Source organism: Engraulis encrasicolus, chromosome 24, assembly GCF_034702125.1.
Source record: "Engraulis encrasicolus isolate BLACKSEA-1 chromosome 24, IST_EnEncr_1.0, whole genome shotgun sequence".
NCBI classification, from domain to species: domain Eukaryota; kingdom Metazoa; phylum Chordata; class Actinopteri; order Clupeiformes; family Engraulidae; genus Engraulis; species Engraulis encrasicolus.
Genome location: NC_085880.1, coordinates 38,040,042 through 38,064,792, shown reverse-complemented (window position 1 = coordinate 38,064,792; position 24,751 = coordinate 38,040,042). Strand labels below are relative to the sequence as shown.

The following is a 24,751-nucleotide window of genomic DNA, read 5'->3' as shown; positions in this document are numbered from 1 at the left end:
CACCAACATGGTTGGTAGCGGCGCGGCGCGGGAGACAGCTCTGTGCTGCGCTGCATTCGGAAAATCCAACTCGAGCGGAGTTTTGACAGCCGCGGTCAGCGGTGTCCCGTTGAAATGAATAGCCAAGTAGCAAAGTGTGTGTGTGTGTGTGGTGGGGGTGGGTGGGTGTGTGTGTGTGGGGGGGATTTTGAACAGGACTGGCCGTGCACGCCGACGCTGTCAATGTGAAAGGCTGAGTAGAGCACACCGGCTAAGACTCAATAGCAATTCCCGCCTTCTCGTCTTCTCGCTGCCGCCACGCCACGCCCCTGACATAAAAACCGTCACCTCACTCACTCGTTCTGGACGACCTCGTACTTGACGCGTCCGCGGCTGATGCACCTCATGCAGCGGCGGTAGCAGGAGACGATGGTGGACTGGCCCAGCTTGAAGGCCATGGACATGATGGCCATGCCGCTGATGATGAAGATGAAGGTCACCATGAAGTACTTGGGGTGCGACGGCACGATGTCGCCGAAGCCGATGGTGGTGAGCGTGATGAAGCAGAAGTAGAGCGAGTCGAAGGCGGAGAAGTCGGTCTCCCAGAGGCGCAGCAGCAGGCCGGAGAGCAGGATGTAGGCCGACACCACCAGCAGGATCAGCATCAGGGGCACGTTGAGCGCCTCCATGTCCTCGCCGATGCCCTCCAGGTCCCAGGCGGGCCAGCGCGACGGCGGCCCGCGGCTCAGCTCCGGGCAGGAGCGGCTGCGCTGCAGCGCGCCCAGCGGACGCCGCAGCTTCTCGCGGGCGATCAGCCGCTCGAAGATCTGCGCGTTGCTGAAGAGCTGCACCGACTTGCGCTTGACCGAGGCCTGCGTCTGCATCACCTGCAAGAGGTGTCAAAAGTAAAAGTAAATTAAAAAAGTATGTTTGTGGTGTAATTACAACACTAGCACATGATATTGCGTAGCTGTTACTTTTTTTAAATATATATTTTTAGGGGCTTTCTATGCCTTTATTGACAGGATAGTATGAGATGCTGACAGGAAATGAGTGGGTGAGAGAGATGGGGGAGGATTGGAAAATGACCCCGTCCGGACTCGAACCATGGGCATGCAAGCCCAAATGTGGGGGGCTTAGCACGCTGTGCCACAGCGCCCCCTGCGTAGCTGTTACTCCATTTACTGCATTGTAACTTACGAGACACTGTGTTGTTACTGAAAAACACTAAAATAATAATAATAATAATAACAATAATAATACATTGGTTTCATATAGCGCTTTTCATGGCACTCAAAGACGATTTACAGACCATATACACAAAAATAAAAAAAACATACAAACACTCAAAGACATACAGAGACTCAATATAAGTACAAAAACAGGGACACAACAAAAATAGACGGCTGTGGAAAGTTTAAGTCCATGATGAAATGGAACAGTCACATTTGGTGGAGATGATAAGCAAACCAACGACGGGAGCAGCGATGGAAGGCCGTGGGGAGGATACGAAAATCCGGAGCCTCCCGTCGTGGGGGGCAAGCTCGGCCCTACAAGGACCCACCACAAACTTGATCCAACCAATGCAGAGTCAGCTGATCCTAAGACAAGCACTACACAGGTCTACTTTTTACTCAGATAAGTTACCTATGCTGGAAGGACACTGTGCTACTTTTTTAACTTTAACTTTTACTTTTGACACTTCTGATCATGGCCGTAACTACCATTGAGGACACAGAGGTCATGTCCTCTGTATTTTTTTTAGTAATGTAAAATTGATCTAAGATGAAAATCAATATATGATCAACAATGATATATTCAGTCTGTATACGCCACCCCCATTTATCATCAAAGCAGTGATTAATGAAAACAACCTTAAGAGTTTGACTGAAGTGTTTGAAGCATTCTGAATGTACAGTGTGCAGTACAGCACACAGTATTTGAAAGTGAAAGAAAAGTGAAAGCCCATTGGGAAACTCCAACTCCCATTGTCATTGTGTCACAGCACTCCATAGCACACAAGTGCACACTGCACATAACGGAATTGCATGTATGCCTCACTCGTGCAAGGGGGCAGCCCTCAGTGGCGCCCCATGGGGAGCAGTGCGGTGGGACGGTACCATGCTCAGGGTACCTCAGTCATGGAGGAGGATGGGGGAGAGCACTGGTTGATTACTCCCCCCACCAACCTGGCGGGTCGGGAGTCGAACCGGCAACCTCTGGGATGCAAGTCTGACGCCCTAACCGCTCACCCATGACTGCCCTATTTGACCTCTGTACTGTATTTGAAGATGTCTGGTTACGGCCCTGCCTCTGCATCACCTGCTTGATGTCCAGCGGCTCGCGCACCACCACCTCGTGGGTGCAGACGTACGTGCCGTCGGAGCGCGTGCAGCCTCCGTTGCCCCCGCCGTGTGCGCGCTTGCGGTGGAGCAGGCGTCGCCGCAGGTGCTTCATGAGCTTGTGCAGGTGGTGGTACGCGCGGGAGAAGAGGCGTGCCAGCAGGTCGCCCACGTCCGTGATGACCAGCAGCATGAGCGGGATGCCCACCATGGCGTACAGGATGCACAGGAGCTTGCCCGCCACTGTCACCGGGTAGATCTCGCCGTAGCCTACAGTAGAGGAAAACACATACATAGATTATTTATTCGTCTTTACAGAAACTTGTTCTGTGACATTGACAGTGCATCTGATAGTTAAAGAAACAGAAAAAACACAAAAGACAAATACAAATACCCCCCCCCCATGACAAAAACACAGCATTACATAGGACAAGGCAAAACCCCCTCGTATTATATAGAATACTAGAAGCACTCAGAGAGCGCAGACCTCAGCCAAGGAAGCTGCTTGACACATTTATTTGACTATGCCAATTTCTGGTCACTAGGGGGCGTCTAGATAGTGAAGAGTCTTTTCTGAATCACTTGTTCCTTGGGTCATTATCAACAAACCCACAAAGTTTCGTCCAAATCCGATGATTGGTCTTTGAGTTGTTTGAGTCGTTGACAGACAGACAAACAAACAGACAGACGGACAAACCAACGCGACAGAAAACATTACCTCCCTGGCAGAGGTAACAATGGTAAAGTGCAGTTACATGAAGTACACATGAGTTGAAAACCATGAAAGCCCAATATACTGTAGATTAAACCAGACAGGATAGATCTCGCCGTAGCCTAGTAGAAGAAAAACACATCAAGTAGCCAACACATGAGTTGCAAGCCTAGTAGAAAAAAAACACATGAACCAGAGCATTTACTTTTAGTCATGTGTATAGCCAGTTATATGGTAGATTACGCCGTAGCCTAGTATAGGAAAACACATGTAGTACGCATGAGTTGCAAGCCAAGTAGAGATTACACCAGACAGAAAATCAAATTGATTTCCCTCTATGTGTGTAGTCACGTGTATATTAGACAGTTATAGTGTAGTTCTCACCACAGCCTGGCCGTGCCCCCAGACAGGGAACACAAGAAAAACACATTAAACCACATAACAGCATGTATCGCCTTCTATGTGTCTAGTTTAGTCATATTGAACAGTACAGTAACCGCAGCCTGCCGGCCACCGTCACAGAGTAGTTGTCACCATAACCTAGTAGGCAGGGCCGGATTAACGCACAGGCTAGATATGGCTGCAGCCTAGGGGCCCCCACCTGCCAGGGAGCCCCTGATTGGTAAAAAGTGAAAAATTGTAGAATTGACAAGAGGTAATATTGAAAAATGTATGTCTGTTGAGTAGAGTTAGTAGACATGTTGTTTTTAATTCCTGGCTTGTAATTATATGACAGTCTCTATGTAAATTTGCTTTCCGGGGGGGGTTGCAAAGCGCCCTGTAGCCTAGGGGCCCCAGTTCATCTTAATCCGGCCCTGCTGGTAGAGATTACACCAGACAGGGAACACAAGAAAAAGAAAATCATGAACACCAGAGCATTTATTTCCCTCTATGTGTGTCCATTAGTCATGTGTATACCATGTAGGGGTGTAAATAACAGCTTCAACGATTTGATATCGATTTCTCAAGGCAGCGTTTCAATTCTTTTCGATACTTAAGAATGCCCCACAATTCAATGCGTTTAGATTTTTTCCCAATTACTTTCCTACTACTATTATGTTGCAGAATTAACAGCTAGGGCATTGGGCAGGGGCCAGAGATCCGATTATTTTCGATATTTAAGAATGCCCCACGACGATTCGATTAGATCGTCGGCCGTAGGATCGATGCATCGATACATATCGATTATTATTTACACCCCTGACTTCTAGCATTACATACCACAGCTGTGCATATTTTTCAGCTCCAAATTTGTATTTATTTATTTATTTTTTTTAATAATTTTAGGGGCTTCTATGCCTTTATTTGATAGGACAGTCTGAAATGGTGACAGGAAGCAAGTGGGACTGAGAGACAGGGTGGGACTGGGAAATGACCCCGGCCAGACTCCAACCGGGGTCCCCGTGGGCATGCAAGCCCAAATGTGCGGGGCTTAGCGCACTGCGCCACAGCGCCCCCCCTCAGCTCCAATTTTTTTTTCAGGCAAGTCGCCCTGGGTCACAGTTAGGGAATCACTGATGCAGACAGTTGATATCTGTTTACATGTTCAGCCTATACTGTAGTAGGCTATCGTTGTATCTATATTCTGCACAAGTGCTTTTATGATTCCTTATCTACAGCTCCATACACGGTGCAGCCGTTAAGCCGCCCAGACCAACATCTGTTGTATAGAGGTCATAAAGACAACGACTACATACAATTAATAATAAATGGAATATACAGTATCGTAGGTCTAGCAGACATGCAGTTAAGTGGACTGTAGTGAACGTTCACTAACTCGTAATCGAGATGAAGTGCAGTAGATGATAAAGGCGCTAAGAAGGAGTCTGCCACTGGATTTCTTCAAGTGGAGCTAAAGGGTGTTTCACCTTTCATCCAAAGGCTTATTCAGCCCTGGCTTAATGACTTTTCACACGCACGTGCACGCACGCATGCAAACCAGAAGCACGCACTCTCGCACACACACAATACTTGCTTGGGACAAACACACTCAAACTCTCTCTCTCTCTCTCTCTCTCTCTCTCTCTCTCTCTCTCTCTCTCTCACACACACACACGCACACACACACAGTCTCGGCAAGAATTAAAGAGGATAGGGTGTCAGTATCTATTAGATACTGTCAGGGCTTCATGAAATCCCTCAACACCACTTCCTTATCTACAGCTTCATACTTGGTGCAGCCGTTAGGCCGCCCAGACCAACACCTGTTGTATACAGTAGAGGTCATAAAGACAACGACTACATACAATTAATAATAAATGGAATATACCGTAGGCCTAGCACCAGAGCAGCCGGCAGGGGGGGACAAACGGGTATGCTGTCCCGGGCCCAGGCAGAGAGGGGGCCCAGAAGTGGGTCCTCATTACATTTTATGTGTATTGTCTGGGGGGCCCTTTCAGATGACTTTGTCCTGGGCCCAGTCAATGCTGTCAGCGGCCCTGCCTAGCACATATGCAGTACAGTGAAGTGGACTGCAGCCCTATAGGGAGACATAGGAACACTAACGAACTAACTCGTCGTGATGAAGTGCAGTCGATGATAAAGGCGCTAAGTACAGTAGGTTGACACTACACTGGACTTCTTTAACTGGAGCTAAAGGAAGTCTCTCCTTCCATCTAAACAAAGGCTCCTCCAGCTCTGGCTTAATGACTTTGGCTGCAATGAAGAGAATGTGTGTGAGATGTTGTTATTGCACATTGTGTGTGTGTGTGTGTGCGTGTGCATGTGTGTGTGTGTGTTGTGTGTGTGTGGGTGTGTGTGTGTGTGCATCAATAATGCATGCACAGCACACGTGGCCGTTCACAGGTCCAACCAGAGGTCTTACTTGGCTTGTTTATTGGCATTGCACCGCTGTATTCTTTCTCAGATGACATCCATCCTCATGTGTAATGTCAATTACAGCAGCTCATCAATGCCCACATAGACCTCCCCAGCGCCCCCTGGAGGGCTGTTAAGTCCCCATTGAAAAACAATAGTATACTGTACTGTCTCATATAATTTCTCTCTCTTTCTCTTTCTCTCTCTCTCTCTCTCTCTCTCTCTCTCTCTCTCTCTCTCTCTCTCTCTCCCTCCCTTCCTTTCACACACACACACACACACACACACACACACACACACACACACACACACACACACACACACACACACACACACACACACACACAGTCTCAGTAAGAGTTGAGGAGGACATAGATGGTCAGAGGACTAACCTTCTCATCACATCAGTCTTTTTGTTTTGGCGTTGCAACTGCATGTCGAGCTGACCTCTGTATGAGGGTTTGACATATTACACTGCTGTGGCCCTTCAAAAACGTATTTTACTGGCCCTACTAGGGCTGGGCAATATGACGATATATACAGTGCCCTCCATAATTATTGGCACCCCTGGTTGAGATGTGTTTTTTAGCTTCCAATTATTATTATTTTTTTCTAAATAATATGGGACCTTAATGGAAAAAAAGAGAAAAATCCAACCTTCAATACAAGTGCATTTATTCAGTGGGGAAAAAATCCCACATAAAGAAATAATTATTTGACATCAAATAATGTGTTTCACAATTATTAGCACCCCTGGTGTTAATATTTTGTACAACCCCCTTTTGCCAACAAAACAGCACCTAATCTTCTCCTATAATGTTTCACAAGATGGGAAAAGACAGAAAGAGGGATCTTTAGCCATTCCTCTTTGCAGAATCTCTCTAAATCATCCAGAGACCTGGGTCCTCTCCTCTGTACTCTCCTCTTCAGTTCACCCCACAGGTTCTCAATGGGATTGAGGTCTGGGGACTGAGATGGCCATGGGAGGAGCTTGATTTTGTGTCTGGTGAACCATTTCTGTGTAGATTTGGCCATATGTTTCGGGTCATTGTCTTGCTGAAAGACCCAGTGACGACCCATCTTCAGCTTTTGGGCAGAGGGCAACAGATTTTGATTTAAAATGTCCTGGTATTTCAAAGCATTCATGATGCCATGCACTCTAACAAGGTTCCCAGGGCCTTTGGAAGCGAAACAGCCCCACAGCATCACTGACCCACCCCCATACTTCACAGTGGGTATGAGGTGCTTTTCAGCATGCGCATCTTTCGTGGCACGCCAGACCCACTTAGAGTGTTTGTTGCCAAAAAGCTCAATCTTGGTCTCATCTGACCAAAGCACACGGTCCCAGTTGAGGCCCCAATACCGCTTGGCGAACTCCAGACATTTGCGTTTATGATTGTGAGTGAGGAAAGGTTTTCTCCGTGCATGCCTTCCAAACAGCTTGTTGGTGTGTAGACAGCGCCTGATGGTTGATTTGGAGACTTTGTGACCCCAGGATGCTACCATTTGTTGTAATTCTGTAACAGTGAGCTTTGGAGATCTTTTGATTTCTCTTACCATCCTCCTCACTGTGCGTGGTGGCAAAAGAAACTTGGGTCCTCGTCTAGGCTTGTTTACCACTGTTCCAGTGTTTTGAACTTCATAATTATTCATCTCACAGTGGATATGGGCAGCTGCAGTTGAGTGGCAATCTTCTTGTAGCCTCTGCCTGACCTGTGAAGGTCGACGCACATCTGCCTCACTTGTATGCTGTGTTCCTTTGTCTTTCCCATGTTTAAGAGTGGATAAGAGAAATGTCCTCCGTGTCACGTCATATTTATACCCCAGGGAAACAGGAAGTGATGAATTACTAATTAAATGTTCCTACATACTCTGGTAAACTTTGTAAACTACTGTAGAAATGACAGAAATGCTTCAATTATATTTATTTCCTGGGAATTGTTAAGGGTGCCAATAATTGTGGAACAGGTGATTTAATGAAAAATAATTATTTTTCAGTCAGGGATTTTTTTATTTTCTTACAATTCATTTGAGTTGAAGGCTACATTTTCCTACAATTTTCAGTGTGACAGTATTCTTCTGCAATAAACACTGAATTTATTTTAAGGCTTTTAACACATCTCAACCAGGGGTGCCAATAATTATGGAGGGCACTGTATCGTTATCGCGATAGAAAAGTGTATATTGTGCCCTTTCTCCTATATCGTTTATATTGTGATAGTAATTTTATCAGTTGTATGCAATTGAATATCATTTAATTACATTTCATGTTGTCACAATACACACTATAAGTTCACGTAACTGTAAAAATAACAATTAAAAACCTCCATTTGAAAGAAAAGTTGTTTTGCGACATGAAAAAATAAAGAGCAAATAAAGAGAATAACTGAAAACGTATGTAATTGTGCTATATCGTGATATATATCGCTATCGTGAGATAAAGTAATCCATATCGTGACATAGTGTCTTTCCATATCACCCAGCCTTAGTCCCTACTGTGGAGCACATGGTAGGGCACTCGCCTACTATGCGGCTGACCCAGGTTCGATTCCCGGCCAGGGTCTATGCTGACCCTTCTATTACTTACCCCACACCCCTGTAAAAGACTGTAAAAAAACTGTAAAACAATGAATAACCTGAAAAACTTACATCAAGAGGATGAGCAAGCTTCTATCCTACGAACTTAAACGTGTTGGGTTCAAGATAGGAAATAATCTGTCATGACATTTAGTCTAGCCTAAACAGCTTGCTATGGGGTGTGTTTCTCAAAGCCATAGTTGGTAACTACATTACCTACTTCAGTGTTTCTGAAAGTGGGGCGTAAGCCCCCCTTGGGGGGCGCGGAGGCATCTCAGGGGGGGCATGTGACATCTAATTTTGCCCCCCCCCCCCCCCCAAGGAAATGATTTCCTGTCTCGCCAATAAGGCAATAAGTTTAAAACCCTCACCAACATTATATTATTAATTGTCATGGATTTGAATAGCATAGGAAAATAAACACACATCTGCATTCGACTGCAGTCCCTCTTTGTTTAATCTTCACCAGTCACCTTTCCTTTGATTCTGCGCAGCGAAGCGATCGCAAAATCAGTCTATGCGAGTAGCCTACTGCTGTTGCTTGGGGGGGCTCAGAAGCATTCAGACCCACTGAAGGGGGGATGATGGAAAAAGTTTGAGAACCACTGACCTACTTTGCTGTTTGCAATGCAATCTCCCATTCGTAACTACCCAAGTTGCTAACTGAATAACAACTACGCTTTTGAGAAACGCACCACTGGTTTAGAAGACAAAAGCCTCTATGGTTGAGACAAACACATTAGCCTGAGACACGCACACACACACACACGTTGACCATGAATGCATTGTAAGTGCTATCACATATAGGCCATATCTATTTTAGATATAAGCCTAATGATTTACTAATGGTGCATCACTTAAATGCACCTCATCCCATTGCACTGAACTTTTTTTTAAAGATTTGTTTTGGTCTTTTTAACATTTAATTGACAGGACAGTGTGAGAGGTGGACGGAAAGCAAATGGGGAGAGAGATGGGCAAAGGATCCGGGCCGGGAATTGAACCCAGGTCAGCCGCATGGTAGACGAGTGCCCTACCGGTTGGCCACGGCAGGGCCTGTACTGAGCATCTTAGCCCTGTTGAGGTCTGGGTACAAATGCATGTGTCAGCACAGTTCTTTGTTGTTCCTCTTAATTCATAATTGATCCGGGATGGCCAGCTAAATTGGATGAGTTTATCATCCCGCCCTAACCACCAAATGGGCGTGTGGTGAGGAGGATAATGGACAGTTTGACATGGTGCCAAATTACGTGTGCTGTGTCAGAACTAGGGCTGTAACGATACACTCAACTCACGATTCGGTTCGTAACACGAAACTTACGTGATAACACAAAACTTAAAACTCAGGGCTGGACTGCTAATGACTTTCAGTGGTCCTTCAGTCCACAGGGGACAATGCTTTTGTTGTCTTATTTGTTTGTTTGTTGGTTTGTTTTTTCTTCCTGACCGGCCAACAGTTTAGAGGAGGCGACCCATTGGTCCATCTTCAATATCGACCGTGGATTGAGTCAAGTAGGTTTTGGATTGCAAGTGTATAGAGTAGAGTAGAGTAGAGTAACTTTATTGATCCCCGAGGGGAAATTTAGGTGTCACGTAGCTTGCATAAATACACATAATGCCCACATGGACATTTAAGACACATAACACACAGGTAAAGTCAGGGAGGGGGAAAATAAAAATTAAAGAAAAAATAAAAAGGCAGTGTGCAAAAACATACTGAGCGGCCAGTTTACGTCTAAAATGCCCGGGTGGGTTTTTGGACCCTGTCCAGCCCTGTCATAACTTGTTCTATCACTCCATCTTCTAGGGCTGCTGTAACAATATTGTATCGAACCAACAAATCGCGATATGCAGTCACGATACTGTATCGCGATGCAAGGAGGCAGTATCATGATGCGCCCTTTCAAAGTTCTGTTACCCTTCAGTCCAGAAAACAATGCAATGTGCATGTATAAAGTACATATAGAAAAAGGACAAAAAAACTTGTTGTATAAGTAAGAACAGAGCAGGTGCTAATAATTTGAAGATAAAAGAACAAACAGACATATACAATTCTGAGAACGCAGGTGGAAACTTTAGTGGGCACATTAGACCTACATGCTCGCAGACATGAATATCGAGACTACACGTCATGTTCATGTTTCCTAACTAAGCTTCTGTTTTTAGACAATGAGATGTTCTAGGGTAAAGACTTTTGCACCTAGCAAAGACAGACAAGATCAAAGTGCAATGCTGTTGTTTCCTGTAAATGGAGAACTAGGGTAGGACTAAGGTGTGAAAAAACACAATGCAAGGGCAGTTTGTTTCTAGACAGGTAAACAAGAAGTCACGGAGGCCAAGAAGTTTGAAGAAGAGGTCACATATACATTACTTTTATTTTATTTTATTTGATACACAACACAAGGTCATTGACTATTGAAGAGAAGACAAAACCCTGACAATTCTAGACTCTATCAGGTAAACGGAAAAAAGGAGGCCAGACTCCTCTGTCGTCGAACAGTTAAAATCTGAAGACTGCGTATGTTTTTCAAGGTTTTATGTTTATTTATGTTTTATTTTATTATTATTTTTACCTTATGTTTTATCTTAATGTTTTAAATGTTTTTTTTTACTCTAATTCATTTCCCTGTTTTCCTTTCATTTACATTTGTTAACTTTGTGAAGCACATTGAGTTGCACCTGTGTATGAAATGCGCTATAGAAATAAACTTGCCTTGCCTTGCCTTGCCTTGCCTTGACTAAAATGCACACAGTGTTGCCCCGTTTTAACAATTTCTCAAGACCTGATTTCAGAAGTACTGTGTGTGCATGAGTGCATGATTGAAGAGATCAGAGAGTTGCAACCAGCAGCACTTGTGCTACTAAGTCAGTACTTTTTCTAACCAGCTGTGCCGGGGAACACAAGTGTGCTGTGAGAGATCATCTGGTGTGTCATAAAAATCATAGAATGACTATACATTGTTATTATATTATAGAATGACTGTACCTTATTCATTAGGCATTGGGGTGTTATTTTTCTTATTCCAAACATTTACTTTGGTTATTTTGTTGTTATTCTTATTATTCTTGTACTTTTACTTTTGTTACTTTTACTTTTGTTAACATTTACAATTGATGACGTGCCTTGGCATCTTTGTCTTTGAAAAGGTGTGCCTTGGCTCAAGAAAAGTTGAAAGCCTCTGTACTACTTTCATATGTCTCTAAACCTGTTGTTTGCTTGTATGCCCTGTGTGTTAGAAAGGAAAAAAGGAAACTCCTATGCACAGCCAGGTTCCAGGTGCTTGTGAATTGCAGTCATCAGTAATCCACAGTAAACAAGAAGGATCACCACACACTGGTGGACTTCATTTTGCTGCTTTTTAGCAGTTAATTTGGCCACACACTGAACAATGACAACCAGATATCCTCTTTCGGACGATTTTTGCGGTGTTTCCGGATTTTTGGGAATCACAATTTTTATCCATCATGGTGTCGCTCCCACTGACCATGCGCACCGTGTCCGTAAGCCACGCCCATGTACTACACCATGGCCAATAGGCATGAACGGCCACCCGGGTACTTTGCTCATAAATATGCGTTACGCCCCTTTATGGGGGAAATCAAACCGAATGTCTCATCAATTTATATGCTACATCACAGTCCACACTTCAGCCACAGCTGTTTGGCTATATTATTTGATCAGCCGGCAACACAACACTTTTTCGCCATGTTGCGCGCGAACAACGCTAGTCTATAGGTCCTTATTAGCGCAGCGCTATGCCTCTCTGTAATGTCATAGCAATGTTGTTATGATGTCGTTAAGCATTTGCAGAAAGTGAATAGTGTCGCCGGCGACCCCATCTGCAGTAAGAGTAAACCCCAACACCACCAATTGACTTGCATTTGGATGTTTTCCCCCACAAAAGGGCGTAACGCACATGGAAAACGTCATGCCGTTCACGAGTATGCATTTCCCCCCCGAGTGATATTTCTTATCTTATCCAATTCTACTTTCTGTGGTGGTAGGGATTCGAGGTAAACCTCTTGGATGATTACATCAGTCACTGGAGGACACTAATGACTGCTGGTGGTCCAGTGAGATGGGCTCTAATGGAGACAGCTGAGGGACAAGCCCACAGAAGTCGGACAGAAACAGGAAGTTGTGTAAACCACAGTTGCCTCAGCACTCTGAGGCAATGGGTGCGTTCCAAAATGCGACCTTGCGTCCTCCACTTGTGCTTGTTGTGGCCTCAAGTTTTGTTGATGCCCCGCCTCCGTGAAGAAAACAATTACGTTTCCCCGCTTAGCCTAGCCACAACAATTTTTGGGGCACTGTACATCAGTCACCATCCAGTTTGCAAATGAGAAAATGACTTAACAATAAGTTCTTGCGAGATATTATGCTGTTGTCCGTGATGTCATCAAGACATATTATTTCCTAGTACGAAGCCACGTGCACAAGTGGAGGACGCAAGGTCACATATTGGAACGCACCAAGTGATACCCACAGCAACATCTACTCTGCAAAGTGGCCTGCTGACGCAAAGCAAGGCTTTTGGATCCTTCTCGGAATCCCTCAAGGCATTCCCCAGGAGGTCTATAGTGTAAAAAAGGATACTTTTGTAAAGTAAACATGAACACCTTCAAAAAAACTTGAAAATGATGAAATTTCCATTTCTATTTTTTTCTAATATAATCACAACAATACATGGGTTCTCTGTGTTTATCAACACAATGTTATGAGAAGGGGCAAGACACTGGCAGCCAACCACGTGAGCTATTTTTTTGACCGACAGCGGTTTCCAACAATCAGAGGTTGAGTTGTGCGCAGCTAGGTTCGCGCAGTCAGGTTATAAACAAAATTTAGAACCCATGTACAGAAAACAACAATGGGAAACAGTAAAGTAATGGCATATATAAAGTGTACACACATACATATTCTGATATATCAGGCATTCTTCTTTAAATCATATAAAAACATCATCAATAAGAGCAACAATACAATTTCTGTTGTATAAGGTTCTCGCAGTGATTGCAAGATGATTGTGGGCACGTGAAAGTACCCATAGGTTTCTTCAGCCAAGTGTCTTTGTTACGAGCAGGAAGGTAGCTATGTGTGAGTTTGTCCAAAAATAAATAAAAATGTGTGAGTTTGTCCTGCAGGCTGGCTGCGCGCGCCTATAACAAAAAGTAGGCATACTCTTGAAAGTGTCATTCAGTGACCATCATGTGACCCTGTGATGACCCTGTGAACTGATTACTAGGTCACGCAAATTAACTCTTTCCTGTCATGCCCTGATGAAGATGCAGTGTGGTTGAAACCGGTTGGCGTTTTTAGAGATGTAACCCAGTTTAAAATAAAGGGTTTTTAATAGTAAAAAAAATACATACTACTCCTTGTTCCTATGCAAGAGTCGCCTGAAGTAGGCCCAACAACCTTTTTGTTGTTCGTTTGTACATGTATAAGGAGGAATACAGTGTTTCCTATACAAACATAGAAGACCGTTCTGTGGCGCAGCACCACAAAATAAAAACTGAGGTTCACAAATCAGTCAACAACCGCACTATAGTATGTCAATGGGAGTACACTGGCCCAATATATATATATATATATTTTGCCTGTAACGCCACACAATGCTGCTTGGTGTATAGAGTGGCTAACATGCATAATGTGCATGACTCGGGCATTACTTTGCATATGCAGCTGAGAGCACACTAATTCACAACAAGGCACGCCACTTCGCTTTGCGTCATGGCCGCATCACCACCTCAGTGTACATTATTTTTCTGTTATTTTTCTCTTCATAACTTTCTGGAAAACTGCCGCTACTAATTCTAATTCTAATTATGGAGGTTGCTATGGGTAAGACCAAGTCGTTAGTTCTATCGCATTTGGTTGTCAAGTCAAGATCCAGTCGTTAGTTCAATCGCATTTGGTTGTCAAGTCAGATTCTGCTGCAGTTGGCATGATTCCTACAAATTTACAGATAGCAGTAGATATAAAAAAAAATATCCTGCACATCTTGCCGGAGTCCTAAGCACCAACCTCACCATTAACTTCATCAAAACAGTCACCTTGTCAATCTCTGCTCCCCTCCTGTGCTCCCCTTATTTTGATGTCTTTTCCGCTTATCTTCCCTCATCATTATTGACCCGCAAATATCCCTTACTTTTCCTATAAGTTAGGATACTCTCAACTGATAAACGATACACCACACACTGTAAAACATTGCAGGTCAGTTAAACATAAAAAATAACTTGCTCTGCTGCCTATAAGTTAACTCAACTTAAGACTTCTCAATGTGAGTTAACTTACAAACTTAAGGCAGCAGGGCAACTTACTTTTTTACGTTTAACTGGCAGCAATGTTTTACAGTGCAGAAAATCACTCTCCTCTCGTGGGGAAGGAATACCCAGGAGAAAGGGGCGACTTTAATAATAGTATAGCGAGCCTTTAGGAGGCGTTGAGAAGGAAACAGCTGAGAGGGGGCAAATGGGGGGCAGTAGTCCGTGTTCTTTTTTAATGGTAAGGGGGCATTGGCAGGCTTATGATGAGGTCAAAGTGCTGGCAGGCTTATGATGAGGTCAAACAGGCGTTTGTTCAAAAAAGGTTGAGAATCACAGTGTAGCCTACTCTACTAGTAGTGAACCTTTCAATGACGATTACAGCGTTGCACTGGTAGAACAGCGTGCCTTATGGAGCCACCCCACATGGATGTTAAATTGAAATCATTTAAAGGTCTTACAACGCATTCAGGTCTGGCCACCTGTGACCTCATACCTGACTTTTTTGTGTGTACATGCCTCCTCCACTCCACCACCCTCCACCACTACCCTGCCTCCTGTGACCTCATACCTGGCTATTTTGTGTGTATGCCTCCTCCACCACCCTCCTCCTCCTCCACCACCCTCCACCTCCACCTCCACCACCCTCCACCACTACCCTGCCTCCTCCTCCTCCTTCTCCTCCTCCACCTCCACCTCCTTTACCACCATCCACCTCCACCCCCCTGCTGCCTCCTCCTGCTCCTCCTCCACCACCCTGCTGCCTCCTCCTCCACTACCCTGCTGCCACCTCCTCCTCCTCCTCCTCCTCCACCACTACCCTGCCTCCTCCTCCTCCTCCTCCTCCACCACTACCCTGCCTCCTCCTCCTCCTCCTGCACCACTACCCTGCCTCCTTCTCCTCCTCCATCACCCTCCACCACTACCCTGACTCCTCCTCCTACTTCTCCTCCACCTCCACCAACCTGCTGCCACCTCCTCCTCCTCCACCACCACCCTGCTGCCTCCTCCTCCTCCTTCTCCTCCTCCTCCACTTCCACCACCCTGTTGCCTCCTCCTCCTCCTCCACCACCCTGCTGCCTCCTCCTCCACCACCCTGCCGCCTCATCCACCACCCTGCTGCCTCCACCTCCGCCACCTCCAACACCCCGCTGCCACCTCCTTTACCACCCTCCGCCTCCTCCACCTCCAACACCTCGCTGCCACCTCCTCCACCACCACCACCCTGCTGCCTCCTCCTCCTCCTCCACCACTACCCTTCCACTCAGCAGCAGAGCCGGAATGGATCATCAAGAAAGACATGAGCTCATCAGCACAGTGGGGAGAGGAAATGGGCTGACTGGCACTGATCACATTATTAACAGCCCAGCGGCCAGCCGGGCAGCACAGCTGGGACCCAGGGCTCGACTGGGACAAAAATTCAGGCCGGGCATTTTTCAGTCAAGACTGGTTCAAGTGCAAAGAAATCCTGCACACTGTCCATTCCACCAACAAACTTCAATACAACGTTTCGATCAACCTTCTTCAGGTCAAGTTACTTTACCTGAAGAAGGTCGGATGACCGAAACGTATTAAAGTTACTTTACCTGAAGAAGGTCGGATGACCGAAACGTTGTATTAAAGTTTGTTGGTGGAATGGACAGTGTGCGGGATTTCTTTGCACTTGATTGACAACCCCGCTGGGATAACATCCTACGCACCTGCCCAACTACAGAGGTGTGCAAAAGCGTCTTTGTTGAAATGAGTCAAGATAGAGAAAGATAATGAAGCCTGTGGAAAAAGTCATCTATCATTAACTATTTTGACCACGACTGCCAAAATATCTAAATCTGATTCGGAGAGGTCTGCTGTTGCGGAATTAGAACTGACACCACTACATTGAGGGTTGGACCAGGCCAAAATCATCAACAGTCCACCTTGTGTGCCTTATGGCCAGTCCAGCACAGCTGGGACCCTTCCTCCAGAGTGCTGCATCCTGGCTGGCTGATGGCACAGCCTTGAGTGATTCTGCCCAATAAAAACTTGTTCTTCTGTCTCCATCTGCCTGTCCGATCTGACTGGCTGTCTGGCTGTTTGTCATCCTCGCTCATCCTCTTGCTTTATGCTGAGATGTCTTTTCTCTGTTAACCCCCGCTCCTCTTTCTCTCTCTCTCTCTCTCTCTCTCTCTCTCTCTCTCTCTCTCTCTCTCTCTCTCTCTCTCTCTCTCTCTCTCTCTCTCACGCTCTCCCACACACACAAACACACATAAAAGCACACACAAAATAGCCAGACACAGGTGTCCAGACCTGACTACCCTCTAAGACCTTTATAAATGATTTCAATTTAACATTAATATGCATTTCATGACCAAAGTATAATCAGGCAGTTATAAAGAACCTGTCAGGTCGGGTTACAGGTTCTGTTCTGTTAAAATGTCAGTGACACAGGTGCTGGACCAAACAAAAGATCACTGAAAGGAACATGCCTGTATAGGTCTGCAACACTGTTCGATGCTCCCAGACAATATTTAATGTCAATGTGCCATTAAATGTGCCATTAAACTTTGTCTGGGAGCATCGAACAGTGTTGCGGACCTATATTTTCCTTTCTGTCAGATAGCTTTGTCACGTGCGCGTTATCTTTATGCCACAGGATGTGATGTGTACACGGCAAATAGCAGCTTCCATGAAGCGTTTGAAATTTACATGTTTAGGAAAAGGGGACAGCTGCTAGGATTGTGAACTGAAATGTATCATTTGCTTGGTCAACATAGACCTACATAATCCAGATCAAGCAATTTGTACAATTTGTGTAACTTGTTTTTCAGCGCTGCAAAGGCAGAAACATTGTATCTCCTCTTTTGATATATTTTTTTACTTATTAGTTTTGCAAACATTCACATCATCAGTGTTGTTTCCTGGAGTCACTGGGTGTTTCGGGTCTCACAACAGACACCCTCGACCAGGCGACCCGGCCAGGGCTGATCAGACCCTGGCCTGTGTCCGAGTGGCATTCTACTCCCCTAACCTCTCTGCCCTCCTCAGCCAGAGCCATCTGGACGCTTTCTCCACAGCCTCTGCATTGTTGTTGATGGCTCTCTTCCGATTGGCCCCTGTTATGCCTAGTGTTCCGTAGGCTTTGCTCAGGGAGTGGCTGGCAAATCCCCGACTCCCCACCTCCACCTCCATTTCAACATTAAAGTTGGTAATGAAATTATTTATCATCACTCATGGAGACCGACCAGTAGTACTGATTTATATTCTATAATGAATAAAGACCGAATATCAAATAATACAACAAATAATAGTGGATATATGTAAGAATAATTATAATCTCTGTTTTAAAAATGGTTATTGCTGTAACATCAGTAAAAATGTCTTCTGTACAGTTCTGTAAAAAGTTCAATAGTTCAGAGCAAGACCTTTTAGAACACTGAACTGACAGACGATACTGAAATACTGAACTGAAGAAGTGCTCTCATCCTGAAACTAGACAGCACATGTTAAAAATAGGAAAAGCTACGTTTGGCAACTATCACCTATGTCAATTGTGAAATAAAAAGTCTTGCTTTTGCTAAACTCTGAGAGAGTCAAGATCGGTTCGCTATGAGACAGAGCTTGTTCTCTGAAAAGCGCACCTCTCTTTCTCTCCCTTTGGGGCAAAAACCTTACTACTCTTGTCTGTGTCTGTTCATTGGAATTGTATACAAAATAGTCTCATTTTCGAACAGCGACGATTTCTATTGTCGCTATAGCAGTATTGTGTATCTGTAGATTAAATTACCTGCTCAGAAAGAGTTTAACGGGACATGTTCTTGGACTTTCTTGGACTTTACACACACACACACACACACACACACACACACACACACACACACACACACACACACACACACACACACACACACACACACACACACCAGGGCTTGACATTAACCCACTGGCCACTATGGCTAGGGGTTTTCCAGAGTCACTAGCCATTCAGGTATTCCACTAGCCACATATTTTATATTGCTTTTTTCATTACATATTCATTTCATACACACACACACACAATGCGGTATGCATAACATCTCACTTAGGTAAAACTGTCTACTGAACGTCAATGGTGTTCACACAGAGGAACAGTGAGTGGTGGTACGTTTTTTTTTTGGAGATGATCTCAGACTTTTGATGTTTCACACAATCCGAGACAGATGTGAATACCAGGGTAACAGGAAATGTCTCTCCTGGTTAAAATTTCGCAGCTTAAAGGGCATTGACATTGACCCAATTGCTTCAGAAGAGGTGTTTCAAAAAGGCTATGTCGTTAAACACCTGAGTAATTCAAAACATCCAGCATGTCTGATGAAGACCCTAATGGGGTCAAGCCATTGTTTGTCTAAAAAAGTAGAATGTGTATTTCTTTCATAATTTATTTCCAGAATGTACAGTATGCTTTCCATTCACAAACGTTATCGTTCATGAATACTTAGCCTACCGTCCACCATCAAGTATTCATTGTGACTTGGATATTTACACTTTTCATGCATGAATAGGTGGATCGGTAACGCTTTATAATAAGGTTCTTCTAATAAGTGTTTATAGTCACTATAGTAAGCAGGTAGTAATACCCTTACAAGTGCCCAATAACGTGCTTATTAACGTTGTTAACATCTGATGAGTAACTTTATTTGAGTAAAAGCATGAAAATCGGTACACATGGCAGCCATCTTGAAAATTTAGTTTTTTTTCGCGACGCCTCCATATCTAGTATTAGTCAGCATATCAAGATGGATATGTGTACCGATGTAAATAATAAGACTAAAAAAATAAACCACTATAAACATATAACAAGCAGCTCATAAGATGTTAACAAAGTTAATAAGCATGTTATTGGGCACTTGTAAGGGTAGGCCCCCTATTACCATCGGCTTACTAGTGACTAAACGCTTATTAGAAGAACCTTATTATAAAGCGTTACCAGTGGATCTTCTCCATGTTTACCATTTTAAGTTAACAGACATTTTTGGCTGCGAAACTTACTGTACTTTGGTCAGACCAGTAAATATACAGTAGACCAAGTTCAGAACAGGGGTGTCAAACTCATTTCTGTCCAAGGGCCACTTGCAGCCAATTTCATCTCAAGTGGGCGGACCAGGGCAACGTAGTTAGCAACTATGGTTTCGAGAAATGCACCCCTGCAATGTAATTGGGAAATATCACAGATTTGAGCTCTATGTTGGAATCACATTGCTTGTCAATCGTTTTGAGGTGAATGACAGTGGGTATATATCAGGAGAATAGACTGTAAATAACAAACAAAAAGACCTAACTGGTTCTCAAGTATTGAAAACCTGAAATCTCTGACACCTGTGGCAACTTTGTAGTGGGTTAGACATTTACATCTTATTTTCTCTCTCTCTCTCTCTCTCTCTCTCTCTCTCTCTCTCTCTCTCTCTCTCTCTCTCTCTCTCTCTCTCTCTCTCTCTATATATATATATATATATACTGTATATATATATATATGGATTGAAATGTCTGGCAGGTCACATCCGCACCACAGGGCCTTATGTTTGACACCCCTGGTTTATAACCTAGGAAATATTTGTGAAGAATTCACATTGTGAATGGGCAGCATATAGTATATCTTGAAAATAAATAACTGAAATGACATAGGCCTTCCCTTGCCTTAAACCCCTCTGCGCAGAGCCTATGTTATATAAACTTACTGTCAACAAAATTGTAATGGCCGGTTCTAGATTTGTTACTTAAGCTTCTTAGTAATGCCATAGCAATGTTGTTATGATGTAGTTGAGTCTTTTCAGTAGTGGATGAACGGGCCCAGCGGCGGGCCCATCTGCGGGAAGAGGCGACAACATCCAGTCAGGGAGTAGTCCTTGGGCCATGTGGCCAAAATATTAGACTATTATCATGACTTTCAATTCTCTTTGAGACTAGGTCTGACCAAGAGCTTGAAAAGGTTGAGAGGGGCCGGTGCTTAGCTGTCATTTGGGGCACTATCCATTTAGTTTGTTTAATAGTAAGGGGTGTTGGTTGCCTGGTTACCACCAGACCTTATCACAAGTGAGATTTGTCTTTTAGATTGAAACGATTGTGTGGCAGTATGGGTGTTCTCTAGGGCGTTGGCAGGCCCAGGGGGCATTTGTTATAAAAAAAAAGGTTGAGAATCACTGGGCTACATCCAGTTGGGGTGGCAGTGTGCCGACTTTGTCCTGCACCTGGCCTTAGTAGGGTTGGATGTGCACACAGTTCCTCTTTTAAAGACTAATTGAGAACATCCTCAACAGCTTTTTTTTTTTTTAACTGATCTGGTAAATGCATATGTTCCTAGTCAGGAGCCCTAGACCTGTCATCCTGCAGGTGTGTATGTCATTGATAACTGAGACAATATTTAATTATAAAAGTGTCTGGTTATTTGTTTCCTTTGTCGATCAGAATTCGCCTACTTGACTACTTGAGAAATACCCTAAGACTTACTTACAGAACAGGGAGAAGTTAGTTTAGTTAGTATCGTTTTTGTCTTTAGTAGTCACGTTGAGAGATGGCTCTCTCAACTAGATTTAGTAGACCTATAATGGTTACAAGCAAAAGTGGATTAAAAATGTCTTTTACTGTTGTTATAGGCTACACAGAGGCGCATCTTGCCACCAGGCTAAGCAGGCAGTCGCTTGGGACCTCCAAGCTCCTAGATGGCAAATAACAGCTCAGACTTTACTATGGTAGTAGCCATGGGTGCCGCAAGGGGGGGAAAGGTGTTACAGATTCTAAAGGCCCGACAGCACTGAGAGGCCCCCTGAAAGGATGCTGATAACATAATGTATCATTTTAGGGGCCCAAAACTTGAATCTTTCATAGGGTCCAATATTTTTAGCGGCGCCCCTGGTAGTAGCAATTTTGTTGCAAATGTTCATTTTTTTGCATTTTCGCTTGGGGCCCCTGCTGTCCCTAGAATCGCCTCTGGCTATACAAATTGATGAACCAAGGTTAAACACTTTTTGTTTACAAGAGGCTACTAACCACTGACTGATATAAGTTGAGTGCACTGACTTATATAAGTCAGTGCTATTAACTATCATTTCAACTACCATTTGAAAGCTTCTATAAGATTGCACAAAACAACACAATGTGGATGTTCTTCTGACTCCATCATGTCTCTACAAATGAACTTCCCCTTTCCCGTCACTCAGCATGTCCAGTGTTAACCCCATGTCAAGTGAGGTTAATGAGCTGTGGTGGTTTGACTTCATACAGAATTCAAACATATTGATCTGAAAGTGGCCATCCTCTCTATGGCCGCCACCTGGTTACTATGCGCCACACACTGCCGGTAAGACTCTTAAAAGAATCAGTGGCCAAAGTGCACAAACAACCTACCACACAGTGCAAACACACGGCTCTTCAATCTGGTCTACTGTTTGACTGATGCAGAAACAATCCGGAGAAGAGCACACAGACAAACTCTCAACAGCTGCCACTGAGTTACCTCATTGAGACTCAAATTGAGCCACAACATTGTGTGTCATCCGTTTATATTGACCCACCCAGAGCCTCTCCATTACGCACTGCATTGGTAAATGTTATTTGGATAATAATGAATAAAATTAATTTGCTGTGTGGGGGCGGCTGAGAGTGAAAACTCCATAATTGGGTATAGGCGACACTATCCCCCATAAAAGCGTATTTAAACATGGCACTTACCCACAGTTGTAAAAACCGTGCAGCAGAAGAAGAGAGATCCATAGAATGACCAGTTGTCTGGATGCTGAAGCCAAACGGCCTTCAACTCCTTCCGAAGCTTTTTGTCAACGTTTGTAAACACTGCATCTGATGGAACTAAGATTTAAGTCACATTAGATAATAGCTTGCGAACAGGACGGGCATACACAGTATATAGTAGTCAAATAACATGAAAGAGGCCTGTAGTTAACTCTGCACATCTTAGTCAAAAATATAAAAATAGTGTCCGTGAATGATACAATACCTGAATCGTTTGCTGTAGACATCAATTCTTTAACGAAGTTGCGATATTGCTGCTGGTCCACCTCAGATAGTTTTCTTCCCCCCTCAATTTTCCAGAATACCACAGCTCCCAAGCAGGCATACGCGATGAGAGACAAAATCAAGAACGCGTGCGGGAAAAGTCTCCAAAAGAATCGGTAGCATTTTGATCGCGGCTGCTGTATAGTCGCTGACATGTTTACAGTATGATGAAGAGAAAACGGCTATAACGCGCGTCGAAGCGCATGTGTTCCTGCATGCCACAGCCTCCTCGCGCTTAGAACCTTCAGGAGCGCACGAGCACTGTAGCGCGAGTGTTCAGCACTTCTTCAAGCTATCTTCCCACAGTTCTCCATCCTTACTGATCGATCCACCTATCGCCATTATCACCCATATCATCACCACACCCCTCCCATTCGACAGTTGGTCTGAAAACATAATTTAACTGGTCCGCATTAGCTTTCCCGGCCTTTCCCCATGACGTTGTCTGCTTCCAAGAAATAAGGCAAACATAAATTATTGTGATGAGATTTTTGGTAGAGGTATGTGAGGGGTTGTAGACAACAGGTGTTTGGGGGACAACCAGACTATATATAGGAGCTGCTGAAGAGGCTCGGGGACTTTAGCAGTGACTCAGGATGCCTGCTGTGTCTTGTTGTTTTTTATTAGTACGCACGCACGCACGCACGCACTTTCACCTTTCACTTTCATTATGGCCACATGCAGTATGAACTAGCAGAAATTACACGGGGCTCCGCATAGGCATCTGACCACACACACACACACACACACACACACACACACAGACACAGACACACACACACACACACACACACACACACACACACACACCCTCACTGACTTTTCTGTTATAATCATTCTTCTATTGATTAGTCAAAACATTTATTCAAACCTCATTTAGGATGATTTTCATTTTTTAGTTATGTATCAAGTCAAGGTGCTCTTCCTGAGGAAAAAAAAAACTTAGGGGTGCACTGTGTAGGATGTGGCCAGAGTAGGTATTGCAACTACCCTGCTAATTGAAACTGTGCTGCCTATTGCCAAATTTGACCTTTTCATGAATATGTACTGAGTAATAAACTAGTATTTACTACTATTACCAAAGTACAGTAGGTTTTGCAGCTCTATTTCTGGAAATTCACAATGGCAGATCATGGAGGGGATCCCCCTTTTCATGTATGAAAAGTGAAATTTTCCCAGTCATATCAAGTCAAGTCAAGTCAAGTCAAGTCAAGTTTATTGTCAATTTCTTTACATGCACTGGTCATACAAAGAATTTGAAATTGCGTTTCTTGCTCTCCCATGCAGACATAGACTAATTCTAGGTAAGGACATAGACAGTATAGACATAGACAGTACTCATACATGGACATAGACAGTATGGACGTAGACATTGCTCATACAGACATTTAAAGTGCAAGACTGGACAACAGAAGACTTGTAGAGAACATACATTAAGAGGAGGTATTTTGTTGTTCTTTTTCTAAAAGTCCTTTATAGCGTTCTGACATAGTAATAGTAGCATTTGAAGAAATAAATAATTAAAAAAGGTTTTTATTAAATGCACCAGCAGCAGTATGTGTGTGTGTGTGTGTGTTTGTATGTGTTTTGTGTGCGTGTGTGTGTGTGTGTGTGTGTGTGTGTGTGTGTGTGTGTGTGTGTGTGTGTGTGTGTGTGTGTGTGTGTGTGTGTGTGTGTGTGTGTGTGTTTAGTGCAGGTAGAAAGTGCGGTGTGCGTCTGTGTGTGTGTACCTGTGTATGTGTGTGTGCGTGTGTGTGTGTGTGTGTGTGTGTGTGTGTGTGTGTGTGTGTGTGTGTGTGTATGTGTGTGAGTATGAGTTGTGTGTCAGTGTGTGTATGTTTGGGTTTAGTGCAGAAAGTGCAGTGTGCTTGTGTGTGTGTGTGTGTGTGTGTGTGTGTGTGTGTGTGTGTGTGTGTGTGTGTGTGTGTGTGTGTGTGTGTGTGTGTGTGTGTGTGTGTGTGTGTGTGCATGTGTATGTTTTGAGTTAGTGCAGGTTGAAAGTTCAGTCACAGATGTAGTGCAGGTGGAATGTTCAGTC

The 24,751-nt window shown here is 44.1% G+C and overlaps 1 protein-coding gene across 1 annotated transcript; it reads right to left on the bottom strand.

The window, feature by feature from the left end:
* Positions 1 to 332: 332 nt before the first annotated feature.
* Positions 333 to 22,676, bottom strand: kcnk18 (potassium channel, subfamily K, member 18). Its single transcript, XM_063191286.1, has 4 exons — positions 22,655 to 22,676; positions 22,372 to 22,506; positions 2,302 to 2,591; positions 333 to 866 (listed from the first exon to the last, which is right to left on the bottom strand). The coding sequence occupies exons 1-4, from the start codon at positions 22,674 to 22,676 to the stop codon at positions 333 to 335; spliced, it is 981 nt and encodes a 326-aa protein (XP_063047356.1).
* Positions 22,677 to 24,751: the final 2,075 nt, after the last annotated feature.

What these genes read in the sequence shown, in the direction of transcription:
- kcnk18 (XM_063191286.1), bottom strand. Translation starts at nt 22,676, where the DNA reads ATGTCTACAGCAAACGATTCAG. An exon ending in CACGGTTTTTACAACTGTGG is followed by an intron (nt 2,592 to 22,371) that starts GTAAGTGCCATG and finishes CCTCTACTGTAG; the next exon opens with GCTACGGCGAGATCTACCCG. An exon ending in AGCCGCTGGACATCAAGCAG is followed by an intron (nt 867 to 2,301) that starts GTGATGCAGAGG and finishes CACCTCTTGCAG; the next exon opens with GTGATGCAGACGCAGGCCTC.